Raw genomic sequence first — 24,572 nt, 5'->3', positions numbered from 1 at the left:
ATACAGCGTTATTGTGAGAGTTGGTCATGTCTAAAATTACACTTCGCTTCCACTTTAACAGGGGAAAAAATAGGGCTGTCTACAAGGTTGTGCTACTGTTTCAATATTTATTGTTGCTTCATTCCTCTACCGCTATCTGTAGGAAGTGTCACTTGAGTTTTTACAGCATCACTTAAAAAAGATAAAAAAAAAAAAAAAAAGAAGTAACACAGTTTTTAGTAGCATGTATAGTTTCTTTCATACCTCTTTTCTCGTAAAAACTAGAGTGCTTCTACGGAGGATGATGGGGTCTCGGCTGCACAATAGGGTGCTAGACAGACCATCTGCGCCCAGAGGATGTTCTTACAAACCTAAGCCCAGAAGCGGAGCCAGGGATGGAATCATCGAATCGTTTTGGTTGGAAAAGACCTTTAGGATCATCGAGTCCACCCATTAACCCACCCCTGGCACTGCCCCACGTCCCTGAGAACCTCATGTCCGTCTGTCCAACCCCTCCAGGGATGGTGACTCCAGCACAGCCCTGGGCAGCCTGTTCCAATGCCCCACAGCCCTTTGGGGAAGAAATTGGTCCCCAGATCCAACCTCAACCTCCCCTGGCGCAACTTGAGGCCGTTTCCTCTTGTCCTGGCGCTTGTTCCTGGGGAGCAGAGCCCGACCCCCCTGGCTCCAAGCTCCTTTCAGGCAGGTCAGAGATCAGAAGGTCTCCCCTCAGCTCCTGTTCTCCAGCTGAACCCCCAGCTCCCTCAGCCGCTCCCATCACACTTGTGCTCCAGCCCCTCGCCAGCTCCGTTCCCTTCTCTCAACTCGCTCCAGCACCTCGAGGCCTTTCTTGGCATGAGGGGCCCAGAACCAAACGCAGCCCAACCACGTCCAGCGATTCAGAAGCACAAACTCCACACTGGATGCTCCACCAGAGCAGCCTGAGCCACGTCCGCCTGGGACACGCTGCCCAACAAGGAGGAGTCTTTGGCAAAAGGCTCGATCATTGACTCGTGTGGAACACGGCCAGAAAACACCCCGGTTTTGAACTACAGCTCAGCTCAGCAAGCCCATGAGAGGTGTGCAATGGGTGCACCGATCCGTGAGACTGGGTTTACTGTTATTAAACAAGTCAGAGCCCGGGAATAAACCTGGATCAGCACGATCTCTGGCAGAGTTTTGATTCCGACCATCCAGCCCTCTTGCCAAGTGACTCCCATTCACAGTTTGGGACTCACCATGGGTCAGGAGACCTGCCAGGAGGCACCTTTTGGATAGGAAGAGAGCTCAACTGCACGGCACAAACCACATCAGCTGGTTGCACGGCCAAAAACCAGTCCCTGACTCTGGTTGAACCAGTTTAGATTTAACCCATAGGTTTTAGTGCAAGGAGCTGATGGAACCTGCTCAGGTCAACAGGCCTTGACTCAGAAGGTGTTTGCCCGGAGGACGCTTGCAGGATCACATCAGCAGAATGTGTCAGTCTTTGTAGAAAGAGTTGCTGAAGGATCACATTGTTAGGGACTTAGTTTAGCCTGTCAAAGAAGGGAGAAAAATGAAACCAGTACTCACATCACACTGAGCTGATGGGCACCTCCAGGAATCATAGAATGGCTTGGGTTGAAGGGACCTCCAGATCTCCCCCCGTGCCCCCCCTGCCATGAGCAGGGACATCTGCACCAGCTCAGGTTGCTCAGAGCCCCGTCCAGCCTGGCCTGGGATGTCTCCAGGGATGGTTCAGCCACCACCTCTCTGGCCAACCTGGGCCAGGCTCTCACCACCCTCAGGGCCAACAATTCCTTCCTCACATCCAGCCTGAAATCCCTCAGTGGCACCTTGAGTCCCTCACGGCCACCACTCCAGCACCCTGGTGGGACAGAGGACAAGCACACTGGGTCCCAGAGATGACCCCACACATGTACATGTATCAGACTCCTCCTTCCAGCACGTGAGCCCTTGTGCTGATTTTCCACCTTGTCCTCCTTGCTCAAGGGCACAGTTTCTGTCTCGACGATCTGCGCCTTGTCTTCTCTTGGATCCCACCGGCTGCCTGCACATGGCTTGGAGCTGCCCCCAGAAACCCATATGTGCACATACAGGCCGTAAGAACAGCCACGATGCCAGGAGCACTACAACATTACTGCTACAGAACCAACACAAAGAGAGTCGAGTTTTGCATTCGAGGCTTCTAAGAGAAAATCCACCAACGGGACGGGCCACACTGGAAGAGTTTCCACCTCACTCCGCTCGCACGGTGCTCAGATCGGGGTTTCGAGGCCCAAGGATGATCCGCTGCACGACTGCGAGTTCCACCGGTTTCAGTTGCATCCCAACGATGACTTTCTGATCCAAAGCAAGAGTCTCCTGGCCACCAGCACTGCCAACTCCACGTGGGACGGGGAAATCCAGCTGTGCGCTGCCACCAGCCGCTCAACCCGTCCCGATTCGTGTCTCGCCGCTCGACGGATGATCCATACGGCAGACGTGACTCCAGCTGGCCCTATTGTATTGGATCCGCAGCGACAGACAACAGGAGCCAGAAACTTTTTTGTTCGAGTGGAGCCAGCAGATGTGACACTGAATAAACACAGACAGTCAATCTGCTGAGTAAGAAGGTATCGTTCGTATAAATAACATACATCTAATCCTGCTTCCATTTTAAACCCAAATATGGGAATGCAAGATGCTCGGTGCTCCGGAGGTTTGTGCTTCAAACAATGACATAAAGCAAAAGCAGATAACACACGGCCCTTCTGAGCTCAGTTTAATTCTTATTCCACTTTTGCTCGGAATTATTTTCAGATCTGCAGGTTTCTCCGTGAAGAGCGTCCCACAGAGCGTTAACAGTCTGTCCAGGCTCATGTCAGATGGGATAAGTTCGCCTTATCAAAATATCTGCCGGTCCCTACTGCTTCTCCCGATGGACCTTAATTACAGAGCAATTAAAAGTATTATTCCGATCATTTTAACCTCACACATTTCAAAAACAGGCGTCACACCCACCGAGGGGTTTCTCATGGTCTCAGCGACAGGACTTGTTGGGCTTGACCTCCGAAATGACACATTTCCTGCTTATTGGAAAAGTTTGCAAATTTGCGGCTGCCAAAAAAAATTACTTCATTAGAAAGCCAGTAATGATATGAATTAGCACACCAGAAAACCTCCTCTTTAGAGGCGATGTGCAATATTGACACGAGGTCGGAGCCACGTTTCAATATCATACGCGCTCAGAAGGTAAGTTTGATACAGATAATTATCTTACTAGAACCCACTAAAGATGAAACCATTTTCTTTTTGCGAGTTCACCGACTGCAAAGTCCGGCTGCAACAAAACCCAGTTCTCAGCGCGCATCCCTGGAGGACTGATGCTTAAGAAGCTCTAAAAGACAAGGAAGCTCTTAATTGTGTTAAGAATTTGCTTTACTGAAAAAATAAATGAGTAAGAGAGGACTGTCCCTGAGATTAATTAGTCTGGATATCACTGTGCTTGGTTCCCCCACTCGGAGGGATCGGCGCATCCTTCCTCAGAACACAGGCACCAGGAGGACGCAATGACGCAACACACAGCAATTAAAAAAAGGATGTAGGAAAAAAAATATATTATTACATTTCCTAGCATTTTGCATGGGATTAACCTCCATTCTCATTAGAGACTCATTTATCTGTTTGGTTTTTTTTTTTTTTTTCATTTGCTAGAGAGCTCCTCCAAGACAAACAGCGATTTATTTGTTCCCCGAGAACCCCGGGCCTGAAGGATGCAGCCATCTGTCAGGGGAAGGAGCTCTCCATGAACGGCTGCTTTCTCATCAAACCCTTCCTAGATCTTAATTAGCCACCTAAATTATCAAATGAAACCAAACAGCCTTTAGTCACATGTACATGCAAAGTATTTGTATAAATTGTCGCCCCTGAGGGTGGTGAGAGCCTGTCCCAGGTTGGCCAGAGAGGTGGTGGCTGAACCATCCCTGGAGACATCCCAGGCCAGGCTGGACGGGGCTCTGAGCAACCTGAGCTGGTGCAGATGTCCCTGCTCGTGGCAGGGGGGGCACTGGGGGAGCTGGGAAGGGCCCTCCAACCCAAACTGGTCTGTGATTCTGTTTTAAAGCACAAGACCAGAGCGCAGCAAGGAGGACAATCACCAAAGCAGCTTTTGTGCTCCGAGAAGTGCTGCCCGTGAGCTCGCATCTGTTTTGGCAAGACACTTCTCTAGGGAGAGAATCACAGAATCATTTTGGTTGGACAAGACCCTCAAGATCACCGAGTCCAACCATAACCCACCCCTGGCGCTGCCCCATGTCCCTGAGAACCTCATGTCCGTCTGTCCAACCCCTGCAGGGATGGTGACTCCAGCACTGCCCTGGGCAGCCTGTTCCAATGCCCCACAGCCCTTTGGGGAAGAAATTGTTCCCCAGATCCAACCTCAACCTCCCCTGGTACAACTTGAGCACATTTCCTCTCAGCTCCGCTCACATAGACGTCACAACACGTGCTGCAGAAGGTCCCCTGAACCATCACTATCATTTAATTCTAACCCTCAAAGACAATGGATGAGGGCATTTCCTTCCTTGGTCAGACATTAAGACCTTCCCGAAGACCACGAAGTTCCAACCTACACCTACGAGACCCCGCTGAAGGTCACCCAACCTCCCTCGTTTGCTGCGTCCAGATCTCCTTGAGACAGTCGGACCTTGACAGATGCCTCCAGCATGAAAATCCACCACTTGGCTTTTGCTCCTTTTTTACCTGCGTCTCACCTTCTTAAGAGAACCCCATCCAACGGGGTCTGGAAAAACTAAGTTACACCAGCCGTCTGTCCTGTACCACCCACCTCTTCAGAAATTTCTCACCTCTTCCCAGTTTCCGCATTGTCTTCAGGTGTTTAATCAACATTCTCAGCGCACAACAAAGATTGTTTCCCGTCTCTAACATCCCGTTCCCTTGTGCATGCGAAGTTTCCTTTCCTTCCCTCCAAAAAGTATCGTGAGGTAGCGAAGCCCCTTTGCATCCGTTTATGAATTTCAGAATCAAAATGAAGAAAATATATGAAAATATATAAATATATATATATGAAATATAGAAGGAGACCTCCCAAATTACATACTCTGCATCACCGCAAACACACGCCGGAGGATTCCCCTCACTTTTTCAATACGCATCGTGTTGCACTTCACACAAAATCTCTAAGGTAACAGCAGCACCAAGCTTTTAATGGGTAATATTGTTTTTATTCTGGCACACGTGCCTATATCCACTTTAAATAGCAGCTCTGACATCTGCAAAACACACTGGATCCTCAGGTGATATCGTGATTTTAATTCCCTTTTATCACGACACGACGATGGCCTGCGGTCCCTATGGAATTGCACTCGGGCTGAGCTCCATGTTAAGCTTTGAAAAATCAATCTCAGATTTGATCTGAATCTGGGCTTTTACAAGGATACCTAATATATCATATTTAATATTTAATCTTCAATGCAATGGTGTTTTATTGCCTGCGGTTCACCCATCCAAAAGGTGCTCAAAGGGAAGGACACGATCCATCTTGGCCTTACGTTTTTTGAAAAAAAGCTTGTTGATTTAGAAGTTACTATTTAAAATGTATTTAAATACTATTTAAAGTGGCATCAGGTTGGGGTTTTTTCCCCCCTCCCATCACAGTGTGTCAGGAACTGGACTCAGTTCACCACCAGCTACAACAAGCAGGTCGGCTCCCAGTGTTTTAAGAATTGTTTGCACATATTTTTTTTTTAATCTATTAATATATAAATAGAAAAGAACAATGAAAAAAATCAGCCCTTCACTGAAAGCAAAACCCTGAGTTTTCTGGCCAACAGGCAGAATTTAGGATCACCAGCAGAAATATTTCTCCTAAAAGATTCCCCACAGCTCTCAATCACTATTTTATGAAAGCAGAGAAATGCAATAATGCTGGAACGCGCCACGCAGAACATAAATGTGCCCAAACTCAAACGCCTCTTACAAACAGGGCGATAACTAAAGAAAAACTACAACGTTTTGCTCAGGAAAGCTCTGAGCCCACCCAGAATTCCTCCACCAGAATTAATATTTGCTCTCTCATCTCCTCACCTGCATTTTTTTTTTTTTCCAACAAAGACTTGTAGGAATTTTCCTGCTGAGAAAACTACGAGTTCGACTGAAACCAGTTCACAGTCTCACCAGTAACTGGAGGGAACTGGGATCTGTGGATTCGCTGCTGTCTAATAGGCAAGTTTCGGATTTAAGAGAACTTGGGTGATCAACCAACTGTGAGACACAAATCCACTGGAAACCTGTTTTCATTACTTGTGCTGTTCGCAGAGAAAAATTGGTTTTAATCCCAACCTGTGTAATAAACAGTATTTTGAGCAAACGAGGTACTTTACCTCAGTAACGAAGAGCGTGCGCGGATCGATGATGTCCAAGAAGTGCCTGAATCTGCCATAAAACGAAGTCTGGAAGAAAAAAAAAAAAAATTGTGTTCAGTTAGAAATTGCCTTTCACCTGCTGCAGAGAAAGGTTTTATTTCCTCTGCCGAACTAAAATGAAATAATACGCAAGCTATTCAGTGATAATTTGCGATCGAAAGGAAAAAATGAGGATTTCAATGCCAGTAATAGCAGCGTTGCTATTAACAGGACACCAATATAGCTGCTTTAATAAAGGGAGACTGTCAAGCCACTAAAATATCCTTTATTTTTTCCCCCCAAAAAATGAAATATTGCCCACCCCACAATGTCTTTAATGCTGCTCATCCTCATTCCCACCACAAGGTCCCTCATTTTGGGGAGAAACTCCCGCACCCACACACTGCTGGGAAATAAAAATGTGAAGTTGTATTTTGAGATGCTCTAAGAAGAGTTTAAAGTCCCAACAAGTGAAGAAGTAGTTTTCTCCTTGATGGAAAGAATGAGAAAGGCAAAAGACGAGACTAAGTACAAACCCAGCTTTATATTTATGGCAGAATTGTCCAGGCACTAAACTGGGGTTGTGTTGTGCCAGACCCTAAAGAAACACAGAGCAGAGGATGGACCGTGAACCTTAACGTACGTAAAATAAACCATAATTTTATGGTTTGGGCTCGTTCTTAATCGCACATTTGGAAAAATCCAACTTAGCTGCGCGCGGGCAGGGATAACGCTGCGCAAAAGCTTGAAAACACCTTTGTCGAGAGGAGCAAAAGGACCAGAAATGGATCCAGAGAACCAGGAAAAGAGTCGAGAAGGGGAAAATGTCTGCGAAATAGGCTGCAAAAACCACGGCAGGTCCAAAGGAAAAAAAAGAAAAATCTCTTTTTACGCTTTTAATGCAGAAACATGCTATAAATAAAGGGCTGGGATATGGATAAAGCAGCGAGAATGACATTTAATCACAGCCTGGCATAATTTTTATGAGACGTGCTGGTTCTTCTCTGCTGAATCCATCGAGCACAGAGAAATACCAATAATATTGCTAATTATTATTCAGGCAGAAATCGCTGTCTAAGGGCCGTTTCCAACACCCCGTTCTCAGCCGCTTACAAAACTCTCCACTATTATATTTCCATCTTCTGCACTAAAAAAAAAAAAAAAAAACCCACAACTAAACAAAATAGCTTCACATAACTTCAGGAAAACAAGAAGCCCGGTGAGTGGTTTTTAATTAGCATTGATTTAATTAACACTAATTCTGGTACTTTCCAGCTTGGTCCCTCGTCTCATTATCCCGAACACCCCATGTCCCACCGTTCCTCTGCCACCCCCAACCTCCAGCAGCGATAAGAGAATTCAGAGCAGCTGTAAGAACGTGGTTTAAACAAGAATAGAAGGAGGGGAATTCTAAAATAGAAGTGGTCTGGACTTCCCACCACCTTCATCATTGTGATTGGCGCTTCACGGTGCGAAAAATAGTATTAAATAGAATTATTATCTGTAGCATGGAGGGTGTTGGGCTCTGCCCCCCAGGAACAAGCGCCAGGACCAGAGGAAACGGCCTCAAGTTGCGCCAGGGGAGGTTGAGGTTGGATCTGGGGACCAATTTCTTCCCCAAAGGGCTGTGGGGCATTGGAACAGGCTGCCCAGGGCAGTGCTGGAGTCACCATCCCTGGAGGGGTTGGACAGACGGACATGAGGTTCTCAGGACATGGGGCAGTGCCAGGGCTGGGTTATGGTTGGACTCCACGATCTTGAGGGGCTTTTCCAACCAAAATGTTCTCAAGAACATCTCTGGCCATCAGGGATGCACAAAGAGGCAGCAGACCCGAGCTCCAGGCCACCCCCGCTCCCCCGAGCCGATGACCCAACTCATCACCTGCAGTTTCCACTTTCTTTTCGCGTTACCGAGAGCCCTCTAAAACGCAACTCCACAAAGGTGCTTTTCCTTGTTGCTGGAAGTGAAAAAACTCCTCTTAAAAAGTCTCCCAGGAGGGGGATTCTGGTGCTCAACCACCACCCAACCTTTCCAGAAGGTCCATCAGCACCCTGAGGCTCCATCTCTGGCTGATCGAAGCCAAAACCTGCCCGTTGTCTTCCCCAGATCCCCAGGAACGGATGAGGTGCAGTCACAGGACAGTCCGAGTTCCTTCAAAGAGGCGACTACGTTAAACCTCATTCACTGCAACGTCCAGGTCGAGATCTTAAAGAGGAGCAGCTTTGCTCATCAAGCAACTAGAACAAAAACCAAATGAACAATAAAAAGAAAACCCAACACATTCTAATTGGTAAAAAAAAAAAGCACTTTCCCCATCCAGTTTCTCCCCCTCACGTGCACACAACCCGAAAAAATGCAGAGGACTAGGAGTCTGAACAAGTTTTTTGTTTTTAAGCTCTGATGAGCGAGAAGCTCATTTTTCCGCCACACAAGCTCTTTCTGTGGTTCCTCTGCGAACCACATAAAACGGAACCAAACCCAAACCCAGAGCAAACTTGTCTCCTTGGGGCTGCATCTCAACATCTTCCCCACGTATTTCACTGCTCAGCCCTCCCGAGCAGCTGCTGCGTATTTACCACAATTGAACAGAAAATACCTGTTGTATTCACTGTTGTCCAGCCACAGGACTTTGTGTTTTCCCTTCTCAATGACTATGAAAAGCTCCTTCACCGCTCGACCTTGCTGGCTGCCTTTCATCCAGGTCCGCTCCTGCTTCCCGGCTTTAGTCTCCCGACTAAACGCCATCAGAATTTTATTTTATTAAAGGTGGGTATTTGTCGTCGCAGCGCTGCACGAAAAAAAGGCAAAAAAAAAAAAAAAACCACCCTCCCGAATCCTAAGAATTCAGAAATTTAGAGGCAAATTTAAATCGGATCCAACCGTTGCGCCTCAACTGCAACTCGAGGCGCCGTCGTGGACACAAGCAGAAAACCGAAGGCACAGATGGGGATTTTGGTCTCCAATCCGGATTCAAACCCTTTCCTGCAAATACCAAGTTTCTACAGTATACGTAAGAAATCAATAACCAAAATACAGACTTACTGTAGTCAAGAAACCCTCTTTGGCTCTAAGGAACTAAATAAATAGGTTCCCAAAAAATACAGAAACACGCTACACAGGCAGTTTTCTTATTCCTGTCTCTTTATTATTAAAAATTTTTAAAAGCTATTTAAAATTTGCTGCTAACCTAGATCGGCCCAGATGCTGCCACATTGTGTTGGGGTTTCCAGAGCAAAGAGACGCATCAGGAAAACAAGAGACTGACCTCGGGTGAAGCCCAAGATTGCGGTTTTTACACTTGTTTTCTGTAACTGTTTGAAGTTCTGCTGTTGCTCACCAGCGTTTACTCCCCTGGGTCACGACCCATTTCTTTTTAAGCTCCGTTAGATGCCTTCAGGGTACACGAAGCAGACGGTGCTCTTGTACTAACAGAATTAGCTCGGGAAAACGCTACAAACTCTAAGAAGAGGGGAAATTGGATTTTATTTGCCTTTTAGGTGCCATTTTAGCACTAAATCAGCGTCACTCACTGTCCCAGCGTGTCTTTTTTTGCTGTGCATTTTATATTAACCGCTTTATTTTCCCGTATCTCCTTCATTCACCCTTTCTCCATCATTCCAGGCCCGTTATCATCTAATAAGGGGAAACCAAAGCAGTTCCACTTCCCTCCAAGGTTTGACCTGGACGCATCAACTCGAAATCCATCCATAAAACCAAGAGCTGTTGGGAGAGGCGAAGGGGACAAGCAGATCAAACCCTGGGGACCAACGGGACACTGTCCCATGCACAGACACAGCAACTGCTCTAGAACGCACCGAGCTCACCCAAATCCAGATTTCAGCGAGAATTCAGAATATTTCCTCTTTACCAGGCTCATTTCCAGCTCTGGCCATCAACCCCATGCAAGGGACGGAGCTTGCAAGGCACCCAGGAGTTTGACCTTCAGCTCCCAAACATCCACCCGTTGTCTTTTTTTGCCATTTTATTCCTCTAACATCTGTCGTAGTAAACAGTTATCTGGGGAAAAAAAATAATTAAAAAAAAAAAAAAACCAAACCTGAACAACACAGATTTCCTGTGATTAATCGCGGCTATTTCGGGATCGTTTCTCACCAGCCTGCGAGCGAGATGAGGTTCTGAAAAGCAGCTGGGAATATTAATTCCCCACCACGGCGCAGCGGCTCATGGCGAGCACAGGGACACGCTGCAGCTCCAGCTGCAAGATCCAGCTCACCCCGAGATAAAAACTGGAAGGAAATTCCTCCGCACAGGCTCGGGAAACTTGGAGAAGGGATAAACAGGTAAGTGACCACGAGCAAACGCTTTTTCATCACCTTCGGGAGGGCGAATATTCCTCCAAAGCGACGCTGGGCAGGCCTGGGAAGAACAGCAGATATGCACAATTCGACCAATTTAATTACAGCGCGATTTTAAGAAGGATTTAATTAAGCCAGAGCAAAAAGCATGCTGACTTGGGGGGGTGTTGAGCTAAAAATCAGGCTTACATCAGCTTCAAATTAATTAGGAGGAGATTTAAGCTAAAGCAAACAAAATTAAGAGAATGGAAGCCTTTGAGCAACGGAACTTGGGCACGGCCGGACCCCAGAGCTGTGTAACCGCACACACTGGTCCAGCACAACTACAAGTTTAGGCTGAAACTACCGACCGTCAGCCCTTCGAAACTTTAAATTTGACTTTACAATAGTTCTATTATCTCGACTTCACGTGTTTGCAGGATCACAAAGGACAAACGGGGCTGGGAAAAGCACGCCAGGCGACAGCAAACACCATTGAGTGCGGTCCAGCCTCACCTCACGTAGCATCTACACGCTGGGCTGGACCTGCACGTACGCGAGAGTTAAAGCAGTTGTGAACCAACCTTCAACATCCTCCCGAATATTTTTGAGAGCATCGCTTCTCCATAACGATGACCCTTTAGGAGAGGGGCGTTTCGTTCACTTTTTTCAAGTGGAAAATAACATTGCGTTGAGCAGCCCGAGTAGAAACTTGTGTGTTAACTTTGTGCTGTGGTTTCTCCCACCGCTCGTACAAATCCCAGTGTCGTTAAGCTCCTCAGAGGCTCATCTAATTAACAGCATCTTTATCTGCATGTTATTGCAAGGGATCTCTTGGACACGGGAGCCCTGTGGTTTATTGGGGTAATAAACCCTGGTTGTGCTTTAAACTTGGCAGATTAAAGTAGGCGAAGAGTAGGAAATAATGATTTTCAGCACTGGACTGAGATGAATGCAGGTAGAGCTCCAACATCTAACATATCTGCAAGGTCAAGCTCTGCCAACAGCCCGTCTCTAACGATGCTGCTAAAATCGCCATGGCAGAAATGGCACATTTGGCCAACAGAATAAAACATCCCCGGCACATCACGCACTCCACGGTCATACCTACACCGTTCAAGGAATAAAATATATTTATGGTTCTGGTTTGGGTTTATTCCCCTTTATTTCCCTCTTCTTCCACTGAAGGATCTAAGTTCTGTGAGTTCTTTTATCATTATTATTATTGTTATTAGTATTTCCGACTTTGCAAAGAGGACGAGGCTCACGCATTCTGTTCGCCCTCGACTTCGGCTGCAAAGAATTCAACTCACTTCTCGTTCCCTTTTCGCTTTTCCTCCTTCTTGCAGTTCTCCTGCACTGGCTGAGACAACCTGGGGTTACTTTTTAGATATCTGACCCCAATAAAAACACCAGGGTTTAACCGGCACCATCTTCTTCCAGCAGCTGACACCCTGGTTAGCAAAAAAACCCCACACTCACGCTTTATTTAGACCCTTGCTGGAAAGGTTTCCTCAGGTCTTCTGATAGAAAAATAAAAAATAAAGAGCATTTCTTTTGCACAGAGATACAGGCAAAGAACACATATTTAGTGCTCAGGCTCTTGGAGAGCACTGAAATCCTTAAAGAAATTTATAAAAAAGAAAAAAAACAGGAGTGTTCCTAACATACTGATCAGAAAATTAAGTCCTTATCAAGGCTAACGTCCTCGGTTCTTCTTTTACCTAAAAATAGCCTGATTCCATTGGGAGACAGAGGCTCTTTCCACCAAAGAAATGAAAGAAAACCAAAATAAAAAGGTGACTCGACAGAATGCCACTTGCCTGAGGATGAAGGAAAACAAGTGAACTGCAACACAAGGGATGGGAAAAGGGGAATTTATTATAACAACCTGCAGAGGTATTACAATTATTTATTATAATAACCTGGGGATGGACGGCTCCCGTCTGCTGCCCTAAATTCTGCTCGGCCGCTTTTTGAGGCCCTGGGTCATGGCAGGGGAAGGAACCACCGTGTCCGACCCAAACCCCGGCGGCCGCGGTTCCTCTCCAAGATTTTTGTTCCCCGCACACAACTCTGCCTCGTTTCCCCCCTGCGCAGCTCCTGCGTCTCTCCCAGCCCCGGTTTTAGTCCCACCACCCTGTCAACAGCCCCAGACCAGCTCCCAGGCAGCGTTTCTGAGGAAAAGCAAACACTGTCATCACACAGAGCCGCGTCTGGAATTTCAACAACCACCCGAAGCGTCACTAATCCCTTCCGAAACAAGTCGGGCGTCCTTTGTCAGCTGGATCGCTGTGCTCGGGATCTTATAAACCAGGAAAGGAATAAAACCACTAGAGACGGGGAATGATTTCAAATACTCGGTGTGGCCATCAGGCGGAACACCCCAAAGCACCCAAGGGAGCTTTTGTTGACCCCATTGGGCTGAGGTGTAAATCACCCTGCTCATAGAATCATTTCAGTCGGAAGAGACCCTCAGGATCATCGAGTCCAACCATAACCCAACTTTAGCACAAACCCACGTTCCCCATCCCGCAGGAGGGAGGACGACTCCGCTCAATTGCGCCCACCGTCATGAACGTCGCGCCGTGCCCCCTCGAAACGTTTTCTAAATGTTGCCACAAGTGACAGTCGCTCCTTAATGAACAGAACGCACCGATTCTGCGCCTGACTCGCTGCCAAGTTGTGCCTCGAATCATCTGTGGTGTCTAGAAGGGAGTAGCGTCTCCTCCTCCTCCTCTCCTTATTAAAAAGCTCCGTCTCCCCTGTCTCGAGCATCCCTTGGGCTCACGCAGCTGCGGGGGATCGGCCGCTCCGAGGAGGTTCCCCCTGTGACCTCCCGAAAAGGGATAAGGCGATAAGGGAAGAGACACGTAGATCCACCACCTGGATTGGGTGGTTACCCCATGGGGGGAAAAAATATATATAATAATAAAATAAAAATCAGCAACTGGACTTCTCAGCAACCCAAACTGGCAGCTTCGGTCCAGCCAAGCTCTGCGAGCTGCAATTAGCAAGTCAGATGGTTGGCAAAGAGCGGCCCCGTACAGATTTCATACGGATGGTGGGAAGAGTCGCCTTGGAGATTGACCCAGCAGTGGAAGGGGGGGACACCTATTAACGAGTAGACTCTCGCTACTCATTCTTCATTTGATAATTGCAACAGCTCGTTCCTTTCCAGAGGGGTATCACCCAGCTCCAGAGCAACGGCAGGAGGTTTTACGAACTTGGTCGGCTGTATCAGAAGCCTGACGTGGCTCCCTGGGAATGAAGAGTGTGCTTTGTCAGCCAGGACATGGCCAGGACCCCACGGAGTCCTTATAGAATCATAAAGTGGTTTGGGCTGAAGGGCCCTCCCCAGCTCCCCCAGTGCCCCCCTGCCATGAGCAGGGACATCTGCACCAGCTCAGGTTGCTCAGAGCCCCGTCCAGCCTGGCCTGGGATGTCTCCAGGGATGGTTCAGCCACCACCTCTCTGCCCAACCTGGGCCAGGCTCTCACCACCCTCAGGGGCAAACATTTCTCCCTCATGTCCAGCTTGAATCTCCCTCCTTTAGGTTAAAACCATCACCCCTTGTCCTATCACAACAGGCCCTGCTCAAAAGTCTGTCCCCATCTTTCTTCTTGGCCTCTTTTAAGTCCAGAAAGGCCACACTAAGGTCTCCCCGGAGCTTCTCTTCTCCAGCTGAACCCCCCAGCTCTCTCAGCCTGTCCCCCCAGCAGAGCTGTTCCAGCCTCGGGTCATTGCTGGGGCTCCTCTGGCCCCTCTCCAGCAGCTCCATGTGTGCTGTGCTGGGGGCTCCCCCACCGCCCACCATGAAGCGGCCAAAGCACCGGAGGCCTCACGTCCTCTCCGGGTTGCTCCTCACCTCCCTGCAACCTTGGGCTCGCCGCTACGCCCACCGTGGCAGGGCCCAGCCCTCGTACCACCCCACCGAGCAGGGGAAGGACGAGGCCGCTCCGTGCGCTGCCCCCCCGGGACCCTCCGCCCAGCCCCGCTGGCCGGAGCGGCGCCCGCGGGGCTCGAACCCGCGGCCCAGGTGGTCCGCGCGGCGCCCCCCCCACCGCCCCGAGCCACAGCGGCACGGCGGGACCCGCCAATCACCGCCCGCCGCGGGAGCCGCCACCAGGCGGGGGGCGGTGGCTCTGAGTGACAGCCGCGCGGCCCAACGGCGGGGGGGCTACGCACCAATCAGCGCGCCGCCCTGGCGGGAGGGCGGGGCAGAGCAGTGGGAGGTGGGGGGGGGGGTCTCATCGCGGGGGGGGGAAACGACGCCGCGCAGCTGACGGGGCAGCTCCCGCCGCCGCTCCCCGTCCCGCCGCCTCCCGCCGCCCCCTCGGTACCTGCTCGAAGCGGGGCTTCCCCAGCTGGAACGGGGGATATTCCGCCGGTTCCGCCATCCCCTTGGCGCGCCGCAAGCGCCACTTTAAACAGCCTCCCCCGCCGGGCCCGCCCCCTGCGCCACCGCCGCGGCTCCCGCGGGGCACGCCGGGAAGTGTAGTCCGCCGCCGCCATGCGGAGCCCGAGCGGGACGCTGGGATTGGGCGGCCCTTCCCCTGCCGGCCAATGGGGAGGGCGCGGCGGCGCGGGGCAGCATGGGAAATGGAGTCCTGGGCGGCGGCGGGGCCCGAGGCACCACGGGAAGTGTAGTTTGGCGGGAAGCGCCGCAGGGAACGGGACGGGGGGACGAGGTGTCCGCACCCCGTTACCGGCGGGGCTGGGCCGGCTCCGCGGCCCCGGCTGCCCACTGAGGGGAGCGTGAGGCCCCGAGGGAGCGGGTGAAGGGTTGGGGTAGAGCGGGGCCTCCCTCTGCGAGCGCTTGAGCCTCCCCTGCCGCCACTTCTCCCTCTGTTCCCCTTTCTGTGAGGAAAATTAAGTTGAATTTAACAACTGAGATGCCTGAGGCTGTAACCAGGTGCCAGAGCTCTGGTCTTCTGGCCGCAGAGGCACGTTCGCCCCGTGGCGTGTGGTTGATCCGCTCCAAAATTCGTCCTTTTTTAAACACGGTTTCTTCAGCGACGCCCACGCGGCAGCCGGAACGTGGGCGGTGATCGAGGACGCGCCGGAGCGCGAGGTGGAAAGCGGCCGTTCGCCTCAATTCTGAAATCCTGAAGATTCTGAAAGTCTGAAACCGTGCAAATAATAACACAGAGAAACACTGTGTCCAGTTCTGGGCCCCTCAGCTCCAGAAGGACAGGGAACTGCTGGAGAGAGTCCAGCGCAGCCACGAAGATGCTGCAGGGAGTGGAGCATCTCCCGTGTGAGGAAAGGCTGAGGAGCTGGGGCTCTTGAGCTTGGAGGAGACTGAGGGGTGACCAAATTCATGGTTATCAATACGTAAAGGGTGAGTGTCAGGAGGATGGAGCCAGGCTCTTCTCGGTGACACCAATGATAGGACAAGGGGCAATGGGTGCAAACTGGAACACAGGAGGTTCCACTTAAATTTGAGAAGATTCTTCGTGGTGAGGGTGCCAGAGCCTGGCCCAGGCTGCCCAGGGAGGTTGTGGAGTCTCCTTCTCTGCAGACATTCCAACCCGCCTGGACACCTTCCTGTGTAACCTCCTCTGGGTGTTCCTGCTCCGGAATGGGAACTGGACTCGATGATCTTCCGAGGTCCCTTCCAATCCCTGACATTCTGTGATTCTGTGAAAAGAGGGTCCTAGGCCCAGCTGCGTCCCCTCCCTGACCACCTCAGCCCCAGCTCTTTAGCCATCGCGATGCAGAAAGGAAAGTCAGACGCATCTCAGGGCAGCACTGGGCTAGATGCTGTCAAGGAACTGGTGACCTCAACAAGAGCACGGTCCCTCCCTGTAGCCCCGTACCTGGCAGCGGGGACACTGCTGGTGAAGGTCGTTGCGGATGCTGCACTGCTCGGGGTGAGGAAGCACCAGCCAGCTCTTCCCCAGCAGCCGCTGGGCATTTTCCTGACATTCTGTGATTCTGTGAAAGGCGAAAGCCCAAAAACTTCTGAAAAAGAACCCTCAAATTTAATCATTTCCTTGTGGAAATACATATCCTTACTTTGACGGGAGCCTAACAATTGCTGTTGACCTTTTAAATACCTGATTACGAATAAAGAAAAGGCAACTTGGAGATAATAATTCGGCTTATTTGTCGCTTCACCGGCGTTGGGATTTGCGGGGATGCAGCCAAGGTCGCGCGGGCTGGGGGCACAGGGAGCGCACGGAGCCGCCACTGGAATCCCCTTCGCCAGATTAGTGGAATAAGAAGCGTCTGGTCCTTCAAACGGCGGTGAAATTGTTTGGAGGATTAGGATCGATTCCCTGAGGAAAAGCCAAGGGGCAGCAAACACAGCAGAGATGAGGATGAAGGGGGAAGGGAGAGTGTAAGAGGGAGGTTTGGTGATGCTGAAGTGAAAGCAACAGATTACAGAACAGGGCAGAAATAGATTTTTCAGCTAAGGAGGAATTAGTATACCTGCAAAAAAACCAAACATTATTTTTTGCTATACAGGGAAAAATATGAACGTGGCAACGTTTTGCTGCAGGGACACTGCTGCTTTATAAATGTGATTTTTTTTTCCCCTTTTCACCTGCAAAACGGATTTCTGTTTTTAGGCTGATTCACTGCTGATCCCCTCCACTGAATTTCGAATCTCCTGCAGTTTTGGGTTGAAACAAAACAGAAAAGGGCCCCAGTGCAACACGGGCCGCCAGGCCGGTACCTCTGGTCGTGTCGCAGCCACGTTTTCTCAAGGAGGGGGGTCCCGTGGTGTCACTTGGGTGACGTGGGATGAGGTAAATCGTGCTGCACCGCAGCTTTACCCTCCCGTAGGGGCACAACAGAAAAGTGGCTTTTTAAATTTTTATTATTATTTTTATTTTATTTTTTTGTGTTCTTCTAGGCTGGGTCTAACGCTGCTCGGCGCCCTAACGCCGCCTTCAAAGGAAAAACAAAAATCATTTTGCTGTGACTTAACGCTTTACAAAGCAACTCATTCTTCTTCTAAAGGTTTCATCCCATACTTCGCAAAAGCAAACACAGCGAAATCATCGGGACTCACACTAAATATGGATGATAACCCAAATTCTGCCTCTGCACAAGGGAAATCCCCCTCCCTCCCCTCCCAGCCCCAGCCAGAGAATTGATACAATCCCCAATGTTGACGCGCGAAATGTTTTGTAACAACAGAGGGGAGAGAATCTGTTTATCTAAATCCCCATTTGGAGTGACATAAGACTATCACTTTTTTGGTTAAACACCAGAAAGAATATCAATTCTTTGGCTGATATCGATCTAAGCGGATCCATTTCGACTGACAACTCACGTTTCCCTGGTTCAGGGAAGAACGAGAGGGGGATTTTGCCTCCCCTGATCAATAACTGTTGAGTCAACGCCGATGTTTCTTTTCCTTTTGGCGGGGGGAGGAACAAGCCCCCCCTAGTTTTGGGGGGTTTGGGGGTGTCAGGCGGCCGCCCCTCACATGCCAGCTGGGGAAAGTCACAGGAACGTTTCTTGTCGGCTTCCATCTGTAAAACCAGATTTGAAGGAAAACTCGCGGCGAAACTCCGGCTTGGAACAAACAACCAGCCAGTTCTTCCTGCAGCGACGGGAATTCTGTGCGTTAGTCCCGAGCCTGCGCTTAAGCTTCCAAGCAGAGACACCCGGTATCATCACTTTTAACAGGACTAAGGTCTTAAAATCCTGCTTTTTCTTTTTTATGACTTGACGGATTCCAGTTTCCCCACCCCAGCCCCGCCGTTTCAGGCTGGTTTTAGTTAGGACAGGCTTTCCGAGGGTCACAGTTCAGGCTCTCGGGGTTAACGTGATCCCCCCAGACAGGTGCTCAGCTCAGTTAACGGCTGGATGAAAAATAAACCGGGATTAGAGCGAACAAAACTCTTCTGTTGGAGCAGCAAAGTCATTTATCAAAGCTTAACGGGAGGGTGGTTTTTTTTTCTGAAGGAAAAGACACGAATTAAGAAAGGAAAAGAGCTGAGGGGTAAAACTGGAGGCAGGAACAATATTCAGAGAGAAATTCCAGGTCACCCTGCGGCTCCACCGCCACCCGGGGACAGTTAATGACGCTGGAAAAGCCGCCGGAGAAGTCGGACAGAAAATAAACCGGAGAAATGTCACTCACAGCGTCCAAGTGCCATCAGCACAGATGCTGTTGTCATGAAATCAGAAGTATCTAGGAACAGCTTGAACAACTTTTATTTTTTCTGTCATTGTTTTAAAGTGCTTAAAACGTAAATAACAAGCTCTTTATAAACATTAGTCGCAACTATTAAAACATGAAACACACAGAACCCACTTCCCGCGTACGTGAAGTACGGGGAGATCGACAACTCCCAAACCCCGACCTTTATCTCTCCCTTTTTGGGATGTTTTTCCACCCCACATTTATAACACAAAACCCGCGGCGGGTTCTTCACAGACCGAGTCTACGTGACGCTTCCGCATCCACATCCCTTCAGGTTTTGTTCCAGTTTAAGGAGATATTAATACCTCAGGGGTTCTTCTGGTCCAGAACTCGGGGCCAGAAGGGCCAGTCAAGGCGAAAATAAATCAATTTGGCCAGTTCTTTAAAAGCAAGAAACCCGGTTTGGGGCTGATAACAAAAGCAGAGAGCGGCTGTGAGCGACAGCTCCCTGTGGAAGACTTTGTGAAACGGCTTGAGCGCAGAAAAAGGACAGACCAGGAGGCAAAAAGAAAACGAAAAAAGAAAAAAAAGAACCAGCAAAAAGCTGCTGCGGGGTCATTAAAACCCTTCGGTTCGCTCGGTTCGAAGAGCGACAGATCTTGGGGTGTTCCCCGCACACTAAGCACAAGTGTCGCTCGCCTCCCTGGTTTTGCGAATAAATCACTAAATGTGGAATTTGGGACATAAGCAACTTGAGAATATTTCCCCCAATTGTTTTTCTCAGCCCATTCATCTACAAGAAAACATCAACGTCCTCAAAACCAGTTCCCTCTGGTCACTTAAAGGTTTTAACAAAAAAAGAGAAAGGCTCTGGTGTCAGTGCTGCTGTGGGAGTAGCCAAGCTCGCTCGCTCTTTGCGGAGATTAAACACTGTGTGGTGAGGGAAAAACCCCACATTTGCAGGACAGCGGGGTGGAAAAACAAAGACAAAAAGCATCCTGAAGACGCCTTTTCCCAAGCACAAGTCATCATTTGTAGACACCTCTGGACTTTTAAACACTCGAGGACAGACACAAAACATCAGGGCAGCTTCGGCTGGTGTCACCGCTTGATTTTTTTTTTTTTTGCGTAGCCCCCCGTGTTTTATGTGTGATGCCTCGGCTTTTGGGGACATTCTCCTACCCCGAAGTCATGGTGGGAGCGTTTTTAGGTGCCAGTTTGGGGCCCGAGGCAGGTCATGTATTGCTGAAGAGGCCGTACAGCCCGCCGGAGCTCTGAGATTTGAATAGATAAAGTGCAAAACATTCAAGCTTTGGAGAATAAAAATAAAAGGCAGAGCTGACTAAGGCAGAAGGGGGATGAGGGAGGTGGCGAAACGCGATGGGAGAGGAGGAGGAGGCAGCAACGAGCTCCTCAAAACGTTGGCACTTGTGTGTGAGGAGCACCTACACCGCCGACTACAGATTGGGGAGAAACCCCAGGAAACAGGTGGTTTTTTAGGGAGCAGAAAGCCAGCGTGGGCTGCCCTTCTTCCCACCCGTCCCACGTTGCTTCTCCACATGCCGGGCTGATTTTTTTTCAGCTGTCCACAACCCTGCAAAGCGAGAGCTTCTCCAGGAGAGACACGCACCCAGAAAGGGAACTCGGCTCTCACACCACGGGACCTTTCGATTCTGCAGGCAGAGAAACGTTTCTGGGACTTTTTATAAAGAATCACCTTCCCTCAAACCCTCATATCTGACACCAGAAACAGGGAGAGAGAGAAGAACGTGAAGATGCAGGTTGAGAGCTGCAAAACCCCAAATTACATCCCACCGGGGGGGAATTAAGAGCTTGTGGCTAAATCCTCCCAGGTAACAAATCCTCCTCCTCCTACGATGGTCAACAGGCCAAACGTTGCCCAGGACAGCAACACCAAATCTCTTTTTCTCCTGATAGCTCTTACCCCTGCTTCTCCAACCTCCAGCTCTGAGTGTGACCCAATCTTGTCCTTATCCAGCTGTATTTAGTCTCAGAATATTCGGTTTGTTCTTCCCTCGGCATCATCTCTTCGTATCTCGACCTCCCGCTCCTGCCAAACACCGAAAGCAACCTGCACCCAGGGGCATGAAGAGTCTGCTCTCTGCATTCAAAAATAAACTCACCTAATTCAGATTAGCAAACGGAAGAGAAAACTGCCCAAGAAGGGTTACGCTGAACTGAGAATCAGATTTTAGAGCCTTCTTTTTGGTAGGGAACTGCTGTTGTTCTCTTGCAAAAGGCACAATTTTTCAAAGTCACGGCATATATTGAAGCGAGTAAAGAATGGGAAGGTTCTATAAGAATCCTGTAACTCTGGGAGATGTAGAGAGAAGATGACCTTACACATCACGACAGCTCAAATCCCACGCCAACCGACGCTCTGCCTGCAGGGCCACCTTCTCCAGCCAAAATCCTGGCAGAACGAGAGGGAACAAAACCCTTCCTACACCCTCCCACGGCATCTCCAAACCAAGAGCGGGAGCATTGCTCGCCAGCCTCGGGCTCACGGCATCTACGGTCGTTAAACCGCATAAATCAGAGGCCATTAGTGGGTCACTCGACCGTCAGCAGCAAGATCTGGTCCACAGCACCTGTGGGTGGGTCTGATCCACCAGAGACCCGACGCCGGCATGTAGATGTGATACAAGCAGTGTTGGGTACTAATAGTGGCTTGAAGAGGCTCTGCGGGGATTATTGACTCGCTAACTCTGACGGAGAGCGCTTGAGGGACGCCCGGCCTGGCAGGACGTCACACAGAGGTGGCCGGGTGGGCAGATGTCCTTCTGCACACAAGCTCCGGTCCTGATGGCATTTTCATGTTGCGTTGAGAAAGACAACGCAAAGTCGGTGGTGGAGGGGCAGCCAGTGGAAAGCAATCCCTGCGGACGCAGGGAAGGGGGAGTGTAATACTGAGTAGAAAATTCTGCTGTGGTTTATACACACAGGAGTGGTTTATCCACACAGATCTCCTCCAGTATTGAGCGTGCACAAACCATCACCGGCCCTTTTTCCACAGTTTTGAGCTGGGTAACCGAGGCAGCAGTCGTGACTCTGCATGCGGGCAACGAAGGAACCAACACCGCTCACGATCGGGCAGCGATGTCACCTCGAGTCCTTGACATCCTCCAGCTCCATGGCTTTGGGGAGCATCTCCCAGACGGTCATGGCACAACTTGGAGCTTGACCCTTCGCTTGAGGGGACAACTTATGGGGCAGGGAGGGAAACGGCAGCCAACAGTAGCCCCTTCCCTACCTGCTCCATGACCAGGCTCAGCGGACGGTAACACGCTAGTAGTTTAAGCATCCCTGATGTTGTCAACCAATTTATCACCAATCCATGGTGCAGCGGCTCAGAGAAAAGAGATGTGGAAGACTGTGGGCAGAAGAGCAGCAGCAGCAGCAGGATGAAGACAAGGACCAAGTGGTTGGTTTCTAGCTCTCCAGCATCCACGGATCACTTCAAAGCACTGGCAGGAGGAGAGCCTGAGGAGATGCCACTTGGTCACGATGACAAGAACCTGAAGAGACATCTGCTCTGCTCCTCCCCGTAGGGTGGGTGACAGCCCAACACCCTAAAGATCCCCGGAGCCAGAGCTGGGATGAGCTGGGAAGGAGCAGATAAACCTTTCCTGCGAAACTCTGCAAGCAGAAGCCACCGGAGCCCTCTTGGAAGAGTGTTGGGGAGTGCAGGGGCGTTTGCAGCGCGGTGACTGGATAAGTGCTCTTGGCAAGTGACGCCGGTTGCCGGGAAGAGGCTACTTGGTGTTGCTTTCCCCCAACGGGATCTGGAGGAGCGTGGGGGACTGTTCCATGATGCGCACCAGCAGCTGGTCGATGTAGTTCTCCAGTTCCTGGATGTGCTCCTCCTTCTTGCTCAGCTCCTTCTCCCTCTGCAGCAGGAGCTGGATGAGTTCATCGTGGGTCAAGTGATAATACTTGGCTGACTGGTCCGGTACGGCGGGATCCTGCGGTAGAAACCAAGAGGTGAATGAAAACCGCTGCTCCCTTTAGCGTTTGCGAGGTGCAGCAACAACCAAAGCAATCTGCATTTTCTATGTCTGGCTTCTTTCCAAATCCGACCTGATGAGCCCGAGACGATGTGCAGTTATCGTGCCCTGTCTTTACAAAGCAGCTTTCCCATGTGCCGCGCAGTCGCCCAAAAATACCGGAGACAGAATTATAGAACACAAGGTTGGAAGAGACCACAAGGATCATCTCGTCCAACCTGTCTTGGCAAAAGCCCGGTCTAGACAAGCTGGCCCAGCCCTGTCCAGCTGAATCTTAAACGTGTCCAATGTTGGGGAATCCGCCACTTCCCTGGGGAGATTATTCCAGTGGCTGATTGTTCCCATTGTGAAAAATCTCCCTCTTGTGTCCCGAGTTTCCCTCTCGCATCCAAAATGGGGGTTAATGTACATTTTATAAGGGATGCCAGTACTGAGAAAGTATCTCGGTTTTGAGGAACTAGATGCAGGTGTTATATTCTTAGACTGGATTATAGATCAGCACATAAAATGTGAATTTTTCTATAATAAATTCTGTCGTGACTTTATGCTTCTGTGTTTTAAGGGACTCCAGCTCTGGAAGGCTTCAGGACCGGGGGAAGTTTTCCTTCCCAGTCCACCAGAGACAAAATCCAGTGGACTTTCTGCATGAACAAGAATCCTCACATTGCTACCCAATAAAGCCAGGCTGCTACAATTCCCTGCCCATTGTCCAGCCAGAAGAGAGACTGAGCATGAATTCCCAACAAACACGCAGACACACACAGGATCCTCCAGTAGCCGCTGAACCTCTGATCTCAGTAGTCTTGACTCAGTGGGCAACTTAATCCCTGTTTTTCTCTGCCTTTTCCACCTCTAGAATCATAAAAAAACCTTATAATGCTGCAAAACTAATTAAAAATAGATGTGTGTCAGTCCTCTTTCGTGTAAAATGTTGAGATGAAAGAGCCGAGCTTCAGTAGCGTGCTCAGATGACCCTCCCTGTTAGCACAGCCTGGCTCACTCCTCTTTCACCAAAAATCCTCCCCCGTGCAGAGATGTGGTTGCAAAATGAGCTGCTGTGGGGTTTTTTTTTTTGTTTCACCCTTATTCCAGCTCCTCCACCTGCTTAAGGTATAAATACTTTGTTATTGCTTAGAGAAAGATGTGCTAACACATTTAATTCAGGAGGATCTTTAGGAAACAGATGCCATCCTTTAAATGCCAGAACCTCTGGTCAATTTTCTTAACGATCCTGCAAATCCCCAGGCCCTGAAGTTCTTGTTTGGCTTCTAATAAAGGGGATGAAACATCTGCTGGGTAGGAGGAGAAGTCGTAACAACTGCCTAGACATCCAGTGCAGCCTCCTCCGTACAGGCAGCGGTGACCACAGAGCATTTCCACCAGCTGAGCCCATCACTTAGCAGGGTTTCCCCAAAAATTGTGTCAAACCTCTTCCCCTGCAACAGCTTTTAGGGTGTGGAGCCAATTAGCCTGGCATAATGAGGCCTGGAATTAGCAACTCCCCCTCTCCGGGGCTTCCCCTTCCCCAGTGTTCCAGCAGCAGGACTGGGTGACGGCAGGAGCAGAGAATTAAGAGCTGGAGAATCCCTGAGGAGCTCCCAGGGGATGAGAGCTCAGGGAAATCCGCTCAGGTGAACCCCAGGAGCAGCATTTCACACGTCGAGTTGGGGAGGGAAACAGAGCAGCAGCAGACAAGGGGAAGGAGAAGTCACCCCCGTGAGATCGTGCCCTCAGACCTCTCACACAGGTATTTCACTT

The 24,572-nt window shown here is 49.9% G+C and overlaps 2 protein-coding genes across 4 annotated transcripts in view; both read right to left on the bottom strand.

The window, feature by feature from the left end:
• The window catches only part of SFXN5 (sideroflexin 5), a 98,435-nt gene extending 83,159 nt beyond the window's left edge, over nt 1-15,276 (bottom strand). The window contains 3 exon segments of the mRNA XM_065633851.1: nt 6,363-6,431; nt 15,023-15,123; nt 15,126-15,276. Coding sequence (XP_065489923.1) covers nt 6,363-6,431; nt 15,023-15,123; nt 15,126-15,276 — 321 coding nt within the window.
• Nucleotides 15,277-18,626: 3,350 nt separating this feature from the next.
• Nucleotides 18,627-24,572, bottom strand: part of RAB11FIP5 (RAB11 family interacting protein 5) — a 42,755-nt gene continuing 36,809 nt past the window's right edge. Inside the window, exon 6 of one of the 3 annotated variants that reach the window (XM_065634128.1) lies at nt 18,627-22,772. In XM_065634128.1, coding sequence (XP_065490200.1) covers nt 22,563-22,772 — 210 coding nt within the window. In that variant the 3' untranslated portion in view covers nt 18,627-22,562. The remainder of the gene's footprint in view (nt 22,773-24,572) is intronic. The other 2 variants (XM_065634129.1, XM_065634130.1) reach the window with 2 other exon arrangements.

Source organism: Caloenas nicobarica, chromosome 4, assembly GCF_036013445.1.
Source record: "Caloenas nicobarica isolate bCalNic1 chromosome 4, bCalNic1.hap1, whole genome shotgun sequence".
Taxonomy (NCBI): domain Eukaryota; kingdom Metazoa; phylum Chordata; class Aves; order Columbiformes; family Columbidae; genus Caloenas; species Caloenas nicobarica.
Note: the sequence above shows the minus strand (reverse complement) of the source record. Positions and strands in the feature narration are given on the sequence as shown.